The 20,915-nt window shown below is 35.9% G+C and overlaps 1 protein-coding gene across 1 annotated transcript; it reads right to left on the bottom strand.

Annotated features, from left to right (window-relative positions):
• Positions 1 to 277: 277 nt before the first annotated feature.
• On the bottom strand, positions 278 to 18,833 carry LOC111017914 (Transducin/WD40 repeat-like superfamily protein). Its single transcript, XM_022293804.2, has 25 exons — positions 18,597 to 18,833; positions 18,284 to 18,475; positions 17,466 to 17,575; positions 16,077 to 16,242; positions 15,854 to 15,954; positions 15,688 to 15,760; positions 15,456 to 15,591; positions 14,043 to 14,203; positions 13,731 to 13,855; positions 13,555 to 13,654; positions 8,761 to 8,857; positions 7,195 to 7,249; positions 6,850 to 6,951; positions 6,615 to 6,761; positions 6,344 to 6,506; positions 6,007 to 6,234; positions 5,758 to 5,912; positions 5,328 to 5,456; positions 4,813 to 4,930; positions 4,455 to 4,650; positions 4,142 to 4,253; positions 3,871 to 4,025; positions 2,053 to 3,502; positions 1,734 to 1,928; positions 278 to 1,162 (listed from the first exon to the last, which is right to left on the bottom strand). Exons 2-25 carry the CDS (start codon positions 18,414 to 18,416, stop codon positions 692 to 694), a joined length of 4,878 nt encoding a protein of 1,625 aa, XP_022149496.1. The 5' UTR covers positions 18,417 to 18,475; positions 18,597 to 18,833; the 3' UTR covers positions 278 to 691.
• Between the last annotated feature and the right edge of the window lie 2,082 nt (positions 18,834 to 20,915).

Here is a 20,915-nt window from a genome sequence, read left to right as displayed (position 1 = left end):
TTTGATCTAAATTCTAGCAACTTTATCCATTAATTTCTTGAAATGTAGCCATCAATTTGTATTAAAAATTTTCCATTATCTATAAAATTTGTATTAAAATTTTACGAGTAGATATCAAAACGGTCACTTGTTAAAAATACAAGATCAATATGAACGTTTTGAAAGTACAGTAACCAAAATAAACCATATCTAAACGTAAAGAGACCAACAAAAACCAAAACTAAAGTATTGAGACCAGAATAGCATTTAAACTAAAATTTTAAATAATACACATTAATAATCAGAAGCTGTAAATAGGTTACTTGTTAATATCTCTTGTTCCTACATTTTTCAGTCAACAAAACCAATTCCAAAAGCTAATAGAGGGTGAAAAAGAATGAGATACCTAACCAGCAAAATACAAAATACAGCAAAATGTATCCAAAAAAAAAGCCCTGAGCCAAGCTACCAATCACTAATAATGGATTTATATAAAAACAATGGAGCCCCAATGGAGGCGAAGAGATGGAGGGGAAAAATACACATCCAAAAACACAAACTATATATATATATATAATACATGAACTCTAGTACTCTCTCCAAAAGCAGTTTTCAAATGCTTTCTGTTGCAGCAGCTTTGTTGGAGTATGGAAGCAAACCACAAGTAATGGCCAAATCCTGAAAGTTCACTTCAAAGCAGAGAGTAGTTATTTTAGCCAAACGGTGACGGTACAGGCTCTGCGAGAGCATCTGATCTTTTGATGCTTCCCATGCCACAGATTATGCATCCAGGAGATGTTAGAGCCAAAAATTTAGCACCGCAAAGATCACATACATCATAACCTATTGTCGACAATCGGCTGAGGGTGGCAGCACAGAACATCGATGGATCTTCGAGTGGATCGATGGACTTGTTCATCAAGCCCCTTTGGACACAAATGTCAATGAGGCTCCTCAACTCGTCTTGCTTACTTGCGGGAGCTTTGGAGAAGAGAAGTTCAAGCATCTGTTTGGAATAAGAATAATTCTGAACCTCCATATTCCGTTTTATGGCAGTTCGAATGCAATTTATTCGATGCTTTGCCAGAAGAGGCAAAGAACCTAGATGGCGTGATAGCCTGCCCATCTCGTCTTTGGCACTGATTGCACTCGGTCCTTGAACTCTTTGCAGTCGTCCAATTTCCTGCAGAAAATGAACTTGTTATACCAGCATGGTCTGGGATTGCTAAAATATTGCCAATGTAAAATTTTTTATTCATAAAATATTTGCTTCTATTTCGCCAAAACTTCAGTCCATAGAAAATAAAGTAGGGAACGAAAGGACCTCAGCAATCATTTATAGACACAATAAAGGTTAAATTATAATTTTTGCCAATGATTACTAAGTTTCTAAACTTTAAAAAGTATCTAGTATTAAAGGACCTCACCAATTATTTAGGTAAATAAAGGTTACGTTATAATTTTGGTTCCTATAGTTTGTAAACTTCAAAAAGTATCTAGTATTGAAAGATACAATAAAGGTAATATTATAATTTCAGTCTCTGAACTTTAAAAGTTTCTAATAGGTCCTTGAGAAGAACCTAACAACCCCTAAACTTTCACGTTTATATCTAATAGATTATAGATCCCAAAACTCAACCTTTTAACCCATTTTTTAAATTTTATGGACTTATTCGTACAAACCTCAAAGTTAAGGACTAAACTTGTAATTTAACACCTAATAAAAATTTAGCACCTAATAAAAATGACAGTACCTGAAGAAGGGTAACTGCTATCTTGTACTGCGCACATATGGTCGCTTGAGCTTTAATATCAGCTCCACGAGAATGGTCTTTGGCAAGTGCAAGAAAAGCTTCATCAAAACAAGACAAAGCATCAGAAAGATGATTCTGCTCTAGATGCGCTAGACCAGTCTTGAAGCATACGGAAGCAGCAGCTCCACGAGGAACCTGCATGAGGAAATTAATATGTTGGAAAAGATGAAGAAAAGAAACTAGACAACAAATGAAAGGTTACTGTTAGAGCTAGAGAGGAATGATGCCATTGCAGATAGTTAAGCAAGTATTTGTGAACCTGTCCAGGTCGCACAGAAGTTGGTTGAGGTGCAGGCTTTCCAGAATCACCAGAATCTGGAACTCCTAGGACACTGAGATCAAGAGGCTGCGAGGGAAGTGAAGGCCGAACTGCCTGAACTTGAGGCGGTGGCATTGGAGTGGCCTGACCCAATGACTGGGGTGGTACACCACCATCCGGTAGTCCAACTGATTCGAATGATACAGGAATTGCTGGTTGCTGGGTCGCTTGAGGGGGAACACCACCATCTGAAAGGCCAACACTAACTTCAGATACATTAACCTGGTTGGAAGAGACCTTGTTGCTCTCGGGTCCATGAGAACCTGGATCTAGCTGTGAAAGGTAAGTTCCAGGAGGAGGAAGGGAAGCTGCAATCTGAAGAGAAGGAATTGTATTTTGAAAGAAGTCCTCTGGAATGGGTCTGGCCGCAACTCCCCCACCCGTGCCCTGGGAAGCAGCAGACTGCAATACTGGTGCAGGTTGTATCAATGAATCCGTGCCAAAAGGATCAATCGGGGCAGTAGAAACTATTGGAGCTGTTGCAGCAGTTGTAGCAGGAGGTTGGGACAAACTTTGCATAAGGTCCTGGGAGCTACCAGTCAATGACTTGGTTCTGCTAATGGGTGGACCAAATCCTTCCCCAAGTTTAAATTGCATAGTAGCTTCCTTAATCTTTTTCACATCGACCGTTGCAGATGTAACTGGTTTATCTCGTATTCTAATGTGAATCTTACGAGTTCTTGAAACATTCTCTTCATCACTACTGCTACCATCGTTAGTAGTACCATACATAGTTTTCTTGAATTCTTCTTCTGCTTTAGCTTGTTCGTCTGCAGAAGCTGAAGAAGAAGATTGTTTCATTAGTGTTTCCAGACCCATCAAATTATCCTTTGGCTCACCATCAGAAGATGCCTTGGATTTGTTAGAAATGGATTTTGCTAATGGCGTCTGAAGCCCAGTGGACTTATCAACACTTCCTCCAGCAGGTGTAAAGGCTTTGACCAGGCTGTCCTCCCTTACTTCAACAATGCTGCCTCTACCTTTAACTGAGCCGAGGTAAACACCAATATGATCTGCAACAATTGACGGTAAGGAACCATCATCAGTTCTCATATATGGCATCACTTCACCAGCCAGTTCCCATTGAGGTATAGCCTTCAAATTGGTAGGAGTTTTGATTTCCCAGTTTCCACCACCCCATTCTGGACCTTTAGGAACCACGCTCTCAGCAGCAAAATTAGCAAAAATGCCTTGTGTCCATCCAGTAGAGCGGACCCTCAAAATTCGCTCACAATATCGCCTCAGTTCAGAATCAGTGCCATCCTCTTCCAATTTTTGAGCAAGACGACGCAATGCACTGGGGTTAAGGTGGCAGATAAACAAATCAAGTATGCTTTCATTGTCTGCTATAACTTCAAAAGTTTCTTTGGCACTATCGAACTGACCAAACCTGCAAGCTTAATTCAGTTACTACAGCTGTAAAAAGAAACTTTCATAAATTCCAATTAAGAAATGAGGAAATCATTGTTCATCAGAAATTTTTTTTTTCTTTTTTTTTTTTTTGGGAAGCAGCATTTAAAGCATCATATGGAAAAAAAAGCAACCAAGTTCTCCTAGTAATAAAATGAACTCAACCAATTGGTTAAACAAAAAATCTCCATGATGAATGTAAAAATAAAAATAAAAAATAAATAAGAATTAGCTCCAAAGGGAGGAATGCTAAAGCCTAGCGTACACTCAGTACGACGAAAAAATTAATTTGAGAATATCCGCAACAAAGAAATGAAAAGTAAAAGAAATATGATCTTATTTTCATACTTGATACATGCATAACCCAACTGCCGAAACCGATGGAACAAATGGGAGGTTGGAGGGCATCTTGGGTAATCTCTAGAACGTAAGAATTCATCCTTTAAAACGGATAAAGCAGTAGAAAATCGGAGAGCTTTAATAGCATAAATACCCCGCAACACCTGAATTCATTGAGCAAAAGGTATAGAGTTATTAATTAAAAATAAATAATAAAGTAAGAGATCGGTTTAGAAAGTACAATAGGGATATAGCAAATTAAACATTATCCATCACTCGCCTGAGTAAACTGTGGGCCAGCCTGAGATAGGGACACTGCAAGATCTCCACAGACAGGAGGACCACCAGCTAAAATATCAAGAGACCTTGGAGTGATACGCAAGCTATCAAATCTTCATGGTCAAACATCACAAGTCAGATATCATCACTTCAGATGAATTCAACACATAAGATAATAAATGATTCATTAGAAAGATTATAAATTTGCAACATCTATGACTTAAATAGTAACGTAAGATCTTATTTAGGGTCCAAAACCCAACAAATTGCATATTCCGCAGAACTTAAAAAATCCGCAGATGTGAAGAAGAAACCTTGATGTTATTTGATATAATATTTCTGAAAGATCAAGCTTCTGCTCAAATCGTTGTTGCATTGTAGCAAATCCAATTAGAAGAGGTTCAAGAAGTCCAACAAGACAACTCCTTATCTCCACTCCCTTCTTCTGTCTGGGATTTATCTCTGTTGGATTAGCAAGCAATAATCGATCATTCAAAGCACCAGCCAGAACTGCACAGAAGTAACACCTTTTCTGGTTAGACCTATAACGAGGTAAGTACAAAATTTCTTGTGATGCCATATATTTTAGATAAAAATATTAAAATTGCAGTAAAAGGCAGAATAATATGCAGTGGGAAGAAAGAAAATCAACCCCCATATTGTGAAACACACCTGCATAAGGCATACTGATTGAAAGAATGGTCCTCACTTTTCCATCCCAGCCAAGCACACTAATTGCTGTTGCTGTAGAAAAGACAAGCGCAGGTCCAACCCAAAGCAGGGATCTAAAGTGCACATTAGTTAAGAGTTCCACCAAGTTCTTTTGACCAGAAAAAGTCCCAATTTGTGGACTTAGCAGAAGCACCAATGGTTATAAAAGGCTTATTAATGTAACTCATGTTTTGAGCACCTGAATAATATATTGCAGGAGTGTTGATTAATGTTATTAATAACAGTATACATTTCCTAAAAATTATAGAATTGAGGTAAATACGAACTTCCCATAAACCTTATTTTCCCACTAATTATCAAGCTCTTAACTTAGTCTCAAATTCTACAGCTTGCAGAAAATAGGTTGATATATTCCTAAACCAAAATTTTAGAACTCAGCCAGATGTCCGATTTTGTCTGGCATCATAGTAGGTAAACAAAGAACAGCTTATCAACCAATAACTTGTTAAGGATATTGAAGGAATTCCCTTATCAAATTTAGCATAACTGCTTGCCAGTATATCAAGATCTGCTGAAACCATAAGCACTCTATGGGTGGTTAATACTCCAGCAACAAGCCCTCTAAGAGTTTCTTGCCAGTGAACCTGCAAAAGCAAAATTATTGTTGTTTCCATGAACATGCTAGAAATGATCCGTCTCCACAAGAAGAAAATTCTTAAAAGTTGATTGCTATTTACTTGGTAGAGGATTATATATATAGAAGGATAGATAACATGAGTGTGTGCACATGTGTATATATCTAGTTATGTACCATTCAAACGAAGCAAGAGAGAGCATTCTCTCTGTTGCTGCCCCTTTCGTACTAATACCAAAAGTACCAAGAAAAATTCTTTGTCAATTCCTTCATAGCATCAAGTTTTTAATGCCTTGAGCAGTTATGATTACCTGAAGTACAATCTCATTTACTCTCAGCTTAATTGACTTTTTCCCTTCACCCTTCGTTGGTATATAGTTACCATCACCCTTTGAATGCCGATATCCCTGAACCATTTTTGCTAAGCCAATCTGGTCCCCATGAGATGCAAACAGTAATGTTGATTCTACATATACGGTGGATTAATGTCAGCATAATACAGCATTAGTGGCACTAATGTAATAGGATAAAGCATGAATGGGTACTGTCTACTCAGGTACCTAATGGAGTAGAGAAGATACGATCCACTTCAGTTTCAAACAAAAACAGGATGGGCCCACGGATAGAATTGTTGTTAGTATCTGCACTGTGGTTGTCTTCAAGAACTTTTTCATTTTCATTCTCTTGTGAAGTCTTTCCTGGCAGTATATATAAAGCAAGTCCAGTCTTATCGTCATCAAGAATAGCAAACTGGTTCTCATTGGGGCCAATAAAAGCAGCATCTCGACCTATTGACACCAAACATATATAGTGTTTCAACTATGTTGTTCATCATCCCTATATTTCTCATAAATTTACCATGAAGCATTGAACCAATTTGAACATATAAATGCAAACCTTTGACCGTGGTACATTTACTGTTTGCTGTTTGAGAATCAGTATTTTCCAAATAAAGTACAACTTCATTTGTGGCACCACTAAACTCGTAAGTTACAAGAAATAAACGCTGCTTTTTACTGTGAACAATGAACTTCGGATGGAATTCAACATTTCCTGGAATCTACAAGATAAAAAACAGATTCATACGTCAGAAGACTCGAGTAAAGCACCTTTTGATTTTGGAAATACTAAATAATAATGATTGAGGATACATTTATCTCCATATTACCGATGTATAAAGTTTCTTATAGATGCTATCTGATCCAGAGCATAGATTATATGCCATGAGGTTTTGACCATCTACATAAAAAGCCCTGACAGGATAATGAAGAACTCGATTTTCTTTACTGAAGAAATTCAACTCCAAATGAAAGGGCTGTCATTTTTATACAATTATGTTAGATTTCCAAAAAAAACACAATATAATTGCTACTACTTACAGCACAAGCAACTGGAAAAGATACCTGACAAACTGGAACATCCTTCAAATGATGTTTAGAATCTAAAATTGTGATAAGAGGTAACCAAGATATAGGAGCATTTTTTGCATGGCCTTCCATAAAATGCTAGAAAACAATTCAACAAAGACATATGAGTTCTTCAAACAAGGGGACAATAAACAGAGGAGTTTAATGAAAAAAATATATATATTTTTTTAGAAGGACAGAAGGTTTCCAGGATTTTGGCTTCAGAGACCTGAACTCACTAGAGACCTTTACGCTTTACAAAACAAAACCTTCACATAACTCAGAACTACAATATTGGATCTCTACAACATATAAAAATAACAAAGAAGAAGGGTAACCTACGCTGTAAAGGAAAGCCTTCCGTGCAATGTCTGATATAGTAAGTGAACTATGATGGCTGCCCAAAATGGTAAATCAAATAATCAGAAAATTTGATTGAGATGAATCTCCAACATAATCTAAGTGAATACAGGTTAAGAAGAGTCTACTCTTTCATAGTCAACGTCAAGCACCTTCCAATCTCATTCAAAGGAGTCAAAATTGGTCAAAATTGGGTCAAAATCCTTCCATTCTTGATTATGGCCGAGAATGTAGTGATTGGTTGACCTTTATTTCTAATCTTTTCATGCACTTAGGCTTTTCATACGTTAGGCTTTCCAATTGCTTGCCTTTTCATTTCTGATAAGTTATAAGTTTTCTTTTTTTTAACAAGATACGAACTTCTCAGTGAAATAATTAAAAGAAAATACAAAGTTCAAGAGATACAAACTCCCAAGGGGAGGGAAAAAGAGACAACACAAAATTACAAAAGAAAACCAAAAGATGTGTTAAAGATCAGAAGATACAAGATAAAAACAATCTGATGAGCAAAAATCAAGAAACTTGACAAGTAGACGTACCGAACCCTTCAATCAGGAAAGAAGATTGTAAAAACATCATAAAGAAACCCACACAAAGACCTTCACTTTTTTGGGATATTGGCCTTCCAAATCAACTTGATGAGGACTAGGTCGAACCATGGATTTATCTTTGAGAGTTAAGGTACTAGGGAACCAACCGAAAGTGTAAACTGAAATCTTCATGATTAGAGAGCCTAATAGCGTTTAAGGAATTTGAAAGAGGGGCCCAATCAGCAATCTCTCAATCAGTTAAGTGTCCTAAAGCACAAATTCCATCCCCTATCCTCTTCCGACCAGCATTGGTGAATCTCAGCCTCCTTGGTATAAGATATACTGTACAGACTTGGATAGGTGTCTTTGAAGGAAGTGTCTCCAAGCCAAGGGTCTTCCCAAAACCTGATCTTGTCTCCTTTACCCAATTTTAGGCAGTACCATTAATCTTGTCTCCTTTACCCATCACCTACTCTTCACTTCTTAAGTTCCCTTTTCATTAATAAAAACCATGTTTCTTGATTTTGAACCAAACAACTTGCCCAACATTCTATTCAAAAGTTCATTTTCGAGCTTGATCAAAGAGTCAAAGACTCTGAAACAAAAAGCAAAATAATCAAAAAGTAAAGGGGCACATCATAGCATTTTCCCTTTTTTTTTCTTTCAATGGGAAATATTCATTTCTCAATAATATAACTAAATGATCAGAATTAGGAATTAGGTGCCTATCCAAAATCTAAAAAATGAAAAGTTACTGGTGACAAGAGATCTTGTGAAACAACTTGACTGAGACCATAAATAGCCAAAGAAGTCACAAAATATATTTAACCCACACACACTAACTCCATGAAATGATCACATAACACTAAAACTAATGTCATAATTTACATAAAATTCCTTTATTTTGCAAGACATTAAAATTCTACCAAGCAAACAATGAATAACACCTATTAATAAATATTTTTCGTACATTGTAAACTTAATAGAATTTTGATTAGTACAAGAGGCACGAGCTCACCCTTTCAGATTATGTTCTTGCAGCTGCGCTTGAAGTTGATGGTCAGCCAATATTCCAGATGCACCCAGGGACGAAAGCTTTTCTTTCAAAACAGATGCTGTAACGGAATTCTACTATTAGTCTATTTAGTCAAATAGCAACAGGCTGGACATGAAGTATAATATCACCCTCACAAAAAGAAGAAAGCTTTATTTGATTTGTGGCCTCATCAAATTGAGTGAAGGTGTGATGTAGAAGCAGTCTTACATCCATTAGAAAATGTGTGCTTATCCTTTCATTAAGCTATCTGTGGTTCTCTGAATAGGAAGTAAATCACAGTAAACTAGTTACACTTAGTTACTAGGGTAATTAATACAGTTTTAAACAAAATAACAACTTTCCTACTGGCAGTTTAAACAAGCACTTTTATTATTTCCAACATCAATTCCCAGAGACATTGTGATTTCAGCTCCACCAAGAAGCCAAGTGTTGTATTATGTAAACAAAAGAAACATCCACCGCCACTTTGTCTCCAAAAATTCTAAGATTTCTTTCTTTCCAAATCACAGACAGTCACACTCACTGCACTGTTTCAAAAAACTTTAGCCTTCCTTCTAACTCTAAACTTCCCTGTAGAGCTTCCATCAGCCAAACATCTATATTGTTAGGAAGGCAAAATGAGATCCCAAACTGATTAAATGGAAACTTCCACCCGTTTTGGCAAATTAGCAATGCAGAAACAGAGGATCCATGGACTCCACCACCTGTTGACAGAGACTGCAAATGGAAGAGGATAATGTCCAATTTGGAATTTCATACTTCTATATTGATGCTTCTTTACATAAGGACCACACCAAAAAAAATTCACCTTCTTAGGGATGCAGGATTTCCATATCACATTAACCCAATTACACCTTAGAACTCCCATAGGTTTAGTCAAAAATAAAAAGGCTGATTTGGGAGAGAAGCTTAGAATTAATAACCTTCTGGGGGCTTTTAGCAAGGAGAACGCAGCCTATTAAGAACTGATTCAGTCTTCCACCCTTTGATAGAAGGAGACCCCTCCATTTTTCTAACTTCACTTTCAACTTGTCAATTAATTTCCCCTCACAAACCACACGATCTTTGGTTTCCTCCAAAAGGAAAGCCTATATAAGAAATGGGAAGATTCTCAGCTTTACACCCAATGCTATCGGCTACTTCTTGTACCTCGTTGATGTTGCTATTGAAGCCCACCGCTGTTTTTTTTAAGGTTCAAGGACAATCCTGAACCTAACGAGAAGAGCTTCAACACAAACCACCAGTTTTTTAGGGAGTCATCTAGGCATAAAATAAAGTAGCATCAGCATAAAAGAGATGAGTTACCTCCACCTGGTCCCTAGCTTGACGCCGGGAAGAATTTTTCTTTCAATACAGTAGTAGATCAAACGATTGAGGGAATCTCCTACAATAGTGAACAGAAACGGGGAGATGGACTCTCCCTGCCTTTGACCTCTTCTAGCGAATATTTTGTCCCTTGGTCTTCCATTAATGAAAATCGAATAGTTAACTATTGAGAGAATCCCTAAATCCATCTTCTCTATCTGTGGCCAAAATCCATCAGCTTTAATATTGAATCTAAATAAGCCCAGTCTATTTAGTCATAGGCCTTCTCGAGATGAAGTTTCAAAAGAAAAGCCTTCTATTTCCTCATAGGCCTTCTTGAAATGAAACTTCGAAAAAAAAACCTTCTCTTTCCTCATCTTCCACTCCCCATTCCCCCACTGCCTCTACTGCTACTAAGACGGCATCCAGGATTTGCCTCCCTTCCAAGAAAAAAAAGCCATCTAGGCATCACCAATAATCATCAAAAGTATCTTCTTCAAGCACTCAACTAACACCCTCAAGATGATCTTATAAAGGGAAGTCATCAAACCGGTAGGTCTAAACTCATTAACCCTTGCTGCATTGGTTTTCTTAAGGACCAGACAAATATAGGTTTCATTTGTGCATTTGTTTATTATACCATTTTCAAAAAATCTTGGAACACCCCTACTAAATCTAATTTCAAGATGTTCCAAGATTTCTTTAAAAACTCATTCATAAAACCGTGTGGGCCAGAGATTTTTTATTGCCTAGCTCAAAAATAACCTTCCAAATTTCAGCTTCTTCGAAGGGGACTAGGGACCTCAAGTTGATCTCTAAAAGTCTGGGGAAGTGGGATCTATTAGAGATTTTGGAAAGTAAATCTATGCCCCTCCGAATCTCCATGGAGGTTGGTAAAACAAATTAACAATATCATCTTCAATATCTCTCTCTCTCTCTGTCATTAAGATATGCCCTCAGATCCTTCAAAAGTGGAGATGAAATTTGTGGTGCCACAAGCCTAGGAAATTCTTTCTTTTTTTGGATAAGAAATAGTGATTTCATTGATGACTGGAATTACAAAATGTATCCCCAATAACAAAATTATAAAAAGCTGACTGTTAAGACCTAAAAAATATGAACACTTTATTTTGGGTAAAGTGTCCGTGTCTTCGACACCCTGACACTCCAACACTTATCGAACCCATATCAGACATGTGCAAAGTGAACCTAGATTTGGGACCCACAGACATTATCTTGGAAATTTACTTCTCGTCGGGCTTTGAAGGATGATGAGATCGAGGAATATATTTCTCTACTGTCACTTCTAAATCTATATTCTCCTGTCAATGGAGCAGATAAAAGGATTTGGTCCTTGGATAATTCAGATGACTTCTCAGTGGCTTCCATCCGCAAGCTTTCCTCAAATTTTCCCATGCCTCAAGATTTATTTAAAGCTATTTGGAAGTCCAAAAGTCCAAAGAAAGTGAGCTTTTTCATTTGGATTCTCTTATATGGAAGAGTTAACACAGCAGATGTATTAAAAAAGCTGTCTGGTCATGTTCTCATGCCCTCAATTTGCCCACTCTGGTTCACATTTTTTTCCTTTGCTCTTTCGGTCGCCAGTGTTGGGGTTTTATCTTTGAAGTTTGTAATTTATCATGGGTCTTTGGAAATGTAGCTGCTGATAACACCCTTCAGCTTCTTCTGCTCGGGCCAAGTTTTAATCCTAAATCCAACCTTCTTTGGCTTAACACTACAAAGGCTTTACTCTATGAGGCACGAGCTGTGGTATGAAAGGAATCTCAGAATTTCCAAAGACAAGAGGCAATCTTTCTCTGTTCTCACTCTTTCGAGAGTTTGTATCTTTGAACATCTTGTTCCTTTTCATTATTTCAATGAGAAGTTAGTATCTTGTTAAAAAAAAAAAAAAAAGAAAGGACTTTAGGTCTAAAATGGATGAAGAAGCAACACCCAAAAGCAAGCCTCATTTTGTTCCAAAAACCAGTACCATAATTGCAAGACACGCAGAGGTGGTCTTGCGATTCAGCATCTTCCATGCACATATGACAGCAACTAGGAAATTCTTTTGTAATTACAGCCACCATGATTATTCAAGATTGAGGAGTCATTCTTATCTTGCTTTGGGAGGGGTCTTCTAATCCCCTCCCCCTAGGCTATTTTGTTTTCTTTCTGTTTTAATGAAAAGTTTCTTATCAAAACAAATCGACATGGTATGAAAGTGCACCATTTTGCAAGAACGATAAGAAGTAACAAATGTTGAATCCACACCCCTTTGCACTATGGAGCCCCCAAAAAAAAGTCCATTGGGAGGTCATCCTAAACGTTACTAGGTATAGCAAGTGAACAATATATCGCAGTATTAGTGGACTCTTCCTTTCCTATTAGATACCCCGGCCATCTATTGACAGACTGAAATGTCCTTTTAGGACCTTTTCTCTGATGTAACCTTGCAGTATGCAAAGGCACTAAACCTTTAATAGAAAACCTCTCTTTTATGAGAACCCTTCACATTCAGATTTCTTTTTCATTTGGCTCACACGTGAAATGCTTATCATAGTCATTTTCAAAACTTTCCAGTGCTGTTATTTCACTTGCTAGAAAATTTCATATATCACCCGTCTGGATTAACGCATTTGGAGATTTATTCGTCATTCCCTGTAAGTGTTGTGCAGTAAAATCAAATTTCTATAGAAATGTGAACCGTATCCTCTATTTCACTGGTGCCGGATTCTTCACTATCATGATATACAAGTGGCAGGAGATGACGCACAGTTCTCTGTTGCAACAACAAACTTTTCAAACAAGATTTCCAGGTCTTGATTAAAAATATATATATCTCAATGATTATCTATGTTTTTTAGCTGTCACACTGGGTAGATTTGAGTCAATATCAAGTAAATGATGCCTCTGTCAATAATATTGTTTTCTCCTTCATCCCGGAACCAGCCATCTCTCTGTGTCTATTATAAGTACAAGTACATAATGGTCTGAAGAAAACATCATTTCAACTTATACTACCCAAGGGTAAATGGAATAAATTCCTTCTTTTCGAAAAAGAATAATAATAAAATGTCGCTTACATCCAGTCACATATGAGGGTAACTGAACTAAGAAACTAATGATGGTAGCTGAAAAATGAAATTAAAATGATGAGTATATAGCTTTTAAAAAATCTTCACACACCAATCAAATTTTATGTTAACAATTAAAAAACATATCTCTGTAGCCATCAGAATTGTATATTAAACGCAACATAAAAAGGAAAACATAACAAAAATGGTTGCATGAACATTCAGGTATAATATTATTGTGTGAAGCTTAACATAAATTTGAACATACTTCCATCACTATGCAGTTTAGCTTAATTTATACTTTTTTACCTATAGATGATGATAGATATATAAATATGAAAAGTATGCTGATTCGCTGAATGAGGAGAGCAATTACCAGAAGATCCTCTTGCACTTTGCAGAACTGCAAATAGTTGTTTTCGCCCTTCCCTTGTGTATGCAGCCCTGTTTTTAACAGTATCAGCCCCTGACATATTCTGTCAACCAAAAATGTAAATTCAGCCTTCTGAAAATTAACAAACAAATTAGATTCTATAAAATAGGTCACTTAACTGCAAACAGCAATGCTGCTAAATTGAGTTTAGGGTGCACTTCTAATGATTTGATCCTAGGCAGAGGATAAACTGCTTCTCCGCCCTGCTGAGAAAGGATGCGAGGTATATCGATGGATTCAATCACTGCATTAACATAAAAAATATAAAAGATAAAAATAAAACACGTAGTACAGCAAAAATCATATATGGAAATTGGAATGATAGTTCACAGACACCTTTGGACAAGAATCACAATAAAAAAATAAAAAATTAAAAAAGTTTATATCCTAATTATAGATTTGTGGAAGTTTACATTCAAATAACACCTCACCTGCAGGCTCAAAGAAATTTGCTTGCATGGGAGGTCTATTTGGATTCAGTATGACTCGTGTTTTCCAAACTTGGAGGTTTCCATCTTTGGAGAGACTAACAAGTAACCGTAACATCGGTAGCCACGCAACTGAAGTAATTGGCTGGGAACCTACTTGAGTACTGAAATTCCAATGACAAGGAAGACAATTACAATATTCTCAAGACTCTTAAAAGGTAAACTATGCAAAGCGATTAATGCAATAAATGGCATCTACCATTCATGAAAATTTATTATATATAAATATATATTCCAATGAATTAAGCATTTCAACCACAGGTAAGAACAATTTAAAAACTGTAGTCTGGGCTACATAAATCTAGTTGAGACTCTACATACTATAGAAGACTAGATAAAGTAACAACTTTATTTATGTAAACCTGGGAAGCTATTAGTAGCTTATGCTAAAATATCGAGAAGAATTATGTTGAGATATCGATACAAAATTCTTTTTTTTTTTTTTATAAGAAACAGCACTTTCATTGAGATAAATGAATAAAGACTACAATAAGAGGGCATACAAAAAAACAGCCCAGCAAAAGGAAACCCCTAAAGAAACGGGCTCCAATCCAAAAGTATGACTCCTAACTGATAATTACAAAAAGCCTTAGTGACCGATCGTCATAGAGAAGTGTTAAATCTAATAAGATCCCACACATAATCCACAAATCTCTCCACTCCCCTAAAAATTCTATTGTTCTCTCCAGCCAAGTACCCCATAGAGTAGCCAGAAAACATGCTTGCCAAAGAAAACGTCTTTTGTATATATATACATACATGTTGTGTGTGAGTGTGTATCTTAACAATATGTTCTGTACCCATCTTTTACAAATGTGGCATATGATAGGACACCTTTTCAATGGCTTTTTTAATCTGTGGCTAGTAAAACTTGCAAATAAATTGATCAAAGGTCTTATCAGGGTCAAGATGTCCACCCCCATCTCCTTGGTGCCCATACTTTGAACCTTATTTCCTTCAAGAAATTTATAGGTAAACATAATTAACCTTCATAACCTGTTTGTCATAGAGTAGTACGAGAACTTCTCTTGTCTCTAGTACTTAGACCACACATAAAAGAACCAGACTCCAGCTTAATGGTAAAATTAAACCGCTGAGGAAATTAGATCCAACAATGATGCAGCTTAGATCTGATAGATCACCACTAAACAGCACAAACTCCTTCCTGGTCAAGGAATGCTCTACCTACTTAGAGTTAGATCTTCTAGAGCACCAAATTTAAGTTCGTGTCTAGCAATAATGACAAGGGGAAATATGCTACTTTTTACTGATGCAACCAGAAGATTTTTAAAAATTAAAGAATTAATGTGATGGCTTGTAAAGCCCACAAGCAAACATGTAACCATAATGACTCACATTCCAATCATATTAGGTCTATCGGTTGAAACGTCCCATGCCAAAAGTGTACCCCTTCGATCACCAACAAAAATCCATTCTAGAGTTGGATGAAATGCAAATGCACCAGCACCAATGAGCTTTATAGTGTTGTCAACTGAATGCAAGATGACATGAAAACATTTGTTACTTTCATAAGAACAATATCCTGCATCCTTACAAAGAAAAAGGAAAGCATCCACTCTCATCTCACGTTGCAGAGTATAATGAACAGCATAAGTATGAATGTTATACGCTCGAATCAAACCATCAGCATATGCCACATACTGCATGGGAAGGAAAAAGAACAGATGCTTAGGGTTTCAATAGACACAAAAAGCAGAAGATATTTGAAAATGAGCAAAGGATAAAGATATTACCAATAGAGGTAGGCGAGGATGGCATGCAAGATTGACAATGGGTTTCTTCAAGTCTGTCTTAATTTTTGTTGGTGTCCTACCCCCTTCAACCGTCCCAACAACTATCATGCAGCAACAAATATTTAACTGTTATGCAGGCAATTATGCATGTAAACAAGTAAGAGAAGCACAACCACAAAGATTACAAAATTTGATTTATTGATGATTATTGCAAAGAACTGACCTGTCACGCTCATCCTTTTGTGGAATCCAAAAAACACAACAGGTTGGAGAGGTGTCAATGCAAGATGCACCTCTGCATCAGATGAAATCTGTTCCATCTTCTTTTCAGGGGAATGTAAGACACAAGTTTGCTCCGAGTCGAAGTCACAGGACCTAATTGTGCAATCCTACAAAAGGGAACAAAAGATACACATGAACTACTGCCAAAAAGTTCCTCACATGAGCATTCTTCTTTATAGTATTTGTATTTCTACTAGAGATCCTGGATCCTGTTCCACCAGCTACTTTACCTACTGAATCAGGAATAGATACTAACATAGAAGGCAAAACTTTCATTATGTAGTATGGAAATACAAACAAAAGTCCAACTGACAAGCGGTAAATGCACAAAGCAGCTAAATCTCCGAACGCATATGACCTCCCCCTCGTGTTTCTTAAACTCCCTTGCATCCACAAGCCAAGAGGAGACTTTTGAATACTTGGAGATGAACTTCCAAGGGATCAATCAAAAGTAGCCTCATCTATTACAATGTAATCCATAATCACAATCAATGTACGGTTAAGTCCTTTTTCTAATGGGAATACTCAAACCATTATTTAGCCAACGAGGGTTTTTTTGTTCTTGACCAAGTTACCAATTCACCATCCCCTTAGAGCTATAGGATCTGAACCTCGTCCCATTAAGACTAAATGAGGCCCCCGCTCTCCATTTCTTCGAACAGGAAAGCCTTAATAAGACAATCCATCCCCCTAGGAACCCCCCATAAAATTCCTAAAGATAGAAAGGTCAAATGGAGAAATACAAGAAAATCCCAATCTAATAAACATAAGCATACAAGAAAATTCCAATCTAATAAGCATGAGCCTTCCAACCCTCAAGAGACAGCTCAGTTGGCAAGACCTTGAGGTCTCTTGGTCATACTAGCTTGGAGGTCTCAAATTCAAATCTTCTGGTGAGCTTAATACCAAAAACTCGGGCCTTGGAGCGGGTGCAGGTGCCCTTGGGTATAGGGGAGCAAAGCTCCGACTCCCAATAAAAAAAAGATAAGCATGAGTCTTCCTCCTTTAAAGAAAAATTCTAACAGTTTCAAAAGAGTTTAAACTATGACCTGATAGGAGACTAAAACAAAGTAAACTGAGTAGTCTGCCAAAGTAGGCAATCTAAAAATCGTGCCATTATCATAGTAAACCCAGATCGTGCACTTGGCTCTATTAATTTAAGACAAACACCTTTTCAAACAAAATATTTTATATATGTAAAAAATGAACTTAAGGTTTTCAAAAGATGCCTCTCTACTCAAACAAAGAAGAATGTGACATCCACAAATTACAAATGTGTGAGATAAACTCTCTCAATGTTCAAGGAAGATCTCAAATATAATGTACCAACCTCAAGCATCGCGATCACAGCATGCCCACTTGTGGTACTATAAGACATGCGAACAACTCGAGCACCAATGTCAATGGAAGAGATCTTGCAGCCAGTTAATGCATCACATTCTGTGACCAAAAAAGTAACATGGAAAAACATCATTCAAAAGGCAACATGGTGCATAACCCGAAAGAAATATATATTAACAATAAATGCTTTTCAAAATACTGATTAATCAGATTGCCAACATTACAGCCACACATAATGACGCTTTCCCATCGTTCAGGAGCCGTATCAAAAACTAATTAATCATAAAGTGTGACAGGCACAAAAGAGAGATCGAGCATAGGCCCAATTAATAGGTAAAATATCATTTCTTGCCAAGTCCAGCTCGGAGTAGCTAGGTAATAACTACAAGCCTACAACCATATAAAGCCTAGTAATGATCAAACCACCCAATCCCCTAACATAGCGACTAGCATGGTATCCTAACTTATAACATCACAACATGTTCCCAGTCTGAGTAAAATATTCCGCGAGAAAGAAGAAATTTGCACACAGTTCTCTTAAGTTTTCCTTCTTCTACTCTTAAGGTTCACTGTCAAGCATTTCCATATAGCAAATTGATTTAGAAAGAATAACCATCACGTTTCATAAGTCAGCTGCCTACAACGTCAGGTGAGAACCTTGTTACTATAATGTTTGCCCAATTACCGTAAAATCCAGAATTGAACCGCCCAATTGGCGCGCGCGCGAGAAAGTGAGAGAGGGGGCTGGAACAGAGACACACAAATGAAATAGTTCACAAATGAAATAAAGCAGAAAGAAGTACTGACCGAGGATATAAGTCCCGATGGCGACGGCAACGAGTGCCTGATGGGGATGAAATGCGGCAGCATGCGGTTGCAGTGGCTTGGTGCCTCTCCCTACATGCCGTAGATCCAGATGCTGAATCGTCGTCCACTCCATTTTCTACCGAGATTTAAGCTGTACAGCTATGGTGTCATATGCCCATAGACAGAGTAGAACTAGAATTGAAGAATTGAAGAATTGAAACACAGTTCAGAAAAGTTATGAATCAAATTGGATCAAGAAGAAGAACGATGCAAGGAAGTTAGATCTTCAAAGTAGATATGATTGAAATGGTACCTGCTGAATTAACGAACGATCTTTCTTTGGGTTGATTCAACTCCCTCTCGCTGTCTCTGCCTCTGAAGTTCGAAGCGAAAGAAGAAACAGAACGTGGATCTATCATGGGCTGGAACTGGAACTGGAACTGGAACCCATTTATGGACTTTTCTTCAAATTTCCACCCCACCTGAAGAAGGTTCAAAGCTGAAAGCCCATCGGTCGGGGTTTCCAAAAATTTGGCCCTAAATCAAATCTCACTTAATTTCGAGTACTGATGTTCTGATCGCTGAATTATGCTGTCAGCATTTTCTACTAGTGTGCTACCAGGTACATTGCACGAACTCTTTTTTAACTTAATTAATTTTATAAAAAAAATATCACTAATAATAAAAAAAAACAATAATAAACAAAGAAAAAAATAAAATGTATTTCTTTGCAAACTTCATAAATAAATAAGCATATATATACATTGTTTTCTATTAAGGATTTAGTTCAGTATTTTGTCCATTTTTAATTTCAAGTTTTCTATAAATTTTAAAGTTATCACTTAATTTTCATATCAATGCTCAATCAAACTAAATTCGTAGTCTCTGTCAATTTCACCATATCTCCCCTTTTAAAATTAGTATATATCTTATCATTGATAAACATACCTAGCTTCAAAATCAAATTGTAACATCTGAAATCTTTAATTCATAATATAGATTGACTCAGGTATCATATTCCCTTGCACACATCATCTTAAATTGTTTTTGAGTTTATGGATAATGGAAAAATGAAGAAAATGAGAGTAAATAAAAATAGAGAAAATAAAACATGGCTCATATTGTGAGTGGAGCAATAAGGAAGAACCCTTTTTCATAATAAGAGAATAAAATAATAACAAAAAAATTCAAATATCAACTATACACTCATCTTTTAGATACATCCAACCTCATAAAATTGTAAAATGGTAATGTCGCAACCTAGCTTGGTATTCAAGATATATAGATTTGGCACGTGCATCATTTGCAACTTGATGAATATGCGGCCAACATCTTGAGATGTTTTCGAGATTGAATAATCTTTGAGAGATGTTTTGAGAGAATTATTAAAAAAATGGTGAAAAAAAGCCTACTTTTATAGCAGTAAAGAATAAAAAGTTAAAAAAGCTTTTGAAATTCTAAAACTCTTCCAATTCTAATATGAATTATAATTAAAGAAAAAATTAAGACCTTTTCCATTATAATCTTTTAAATCCTATACATTTATTAGTATTGATAATTAAAGAAAAAAAATTAATTTTATGGTGTAGGAAAATCTTTTGCATTCTAATCTTTTAAATTCTATAAATTTATTCCTATTAATAATTAATTTAATATTTATAATAATATATTAATGGCATAATTTGTAAATTAATAATAGACATAAGGTCGGAAAAAAAAAGTTTTTCCTGACTTTTTTTCCCCTCTTCAAGTTCAACTTGGGTAGGGTGAACATTCGGATTTTTTATATTTAAAAAAGTTTTACCAGTTGAACTATTTTCAACTTCATCGTTTTTTTTTCTTTTTGCTAGATTAGCATCTAAAAGGTATTAATTATTTGATAAAAAAAAAAGTGTGAAGTTTGATTTGTTTATCTAGGTTAGAGTTTTAAGCTTAGTTTATAACGAAATTATGTTGCTTGTGAATCTTGGCTTGAAGTACAGGTTTTTTCAACTTAATATATTTTAATTAATATTTTGATAATAATAGACATACTTAGCACTAATTAATTGTATCTATGAAAATGTCACCCTGTGACGGATATTTAATACCATGACATCAACAAGTACATAAAATTAAATTTATGGCTGCACTGAATACTTAATTATTTAAATTAGTAAACAATATAAATACTAATTTTATACTAGGTGAGATCTCAAATTTTCAAAATATTTGTTAGTCATTTTTTTTAAGTTGAACATCTGGTGGGTTAGGATTCGAATTTTTTACCTTTAAGAAAAGTTACTAATCTTTCAAGTAATTGAGTTATGAACCACGTAAAATATAAGACTACAAAAGAGATTGGTTGCTTTTGAATATGTTGGAAGTGTAGGCTTTTTTAACCTAATATATTTTGTTTACTATTTTGATAAAAGTAGGCATGTTAGCAATGATAAACATACTATTTTTTTTTGGAAGAATAAACATACTTAGTACCAATTAATTTATTTAATTTAAGTGGAAAAATAATGAATTGGAGAAAATAAATTAATGCGGATATTGAAAGTTTAAAGAAAAATAATTGTAATAAATAATAAATAAGTGAAAAAAAGGCACAAGAATGGATAAAATTGATGTTTATTTAATTAAAGAA

This window comes from Momordica charantia, assembly GCF_013281855.1.
Source record: "Momordica charantia cultivar OHB3-1 chromosome 2 unlocalized genomic scaffold, Mcharantia_2.0 BLBB01000002.1, whole genome shotgun sequence".
NCBI lineage: Eukaryota > Viridiplantae > Streptophyta > Magnoliopsida > Cucurbitales > Cucurbitaceae > Momordica > Momordica charantia.
This window is presented reverse-complemented; position numbering and strand designations above follow the sequence as displayed.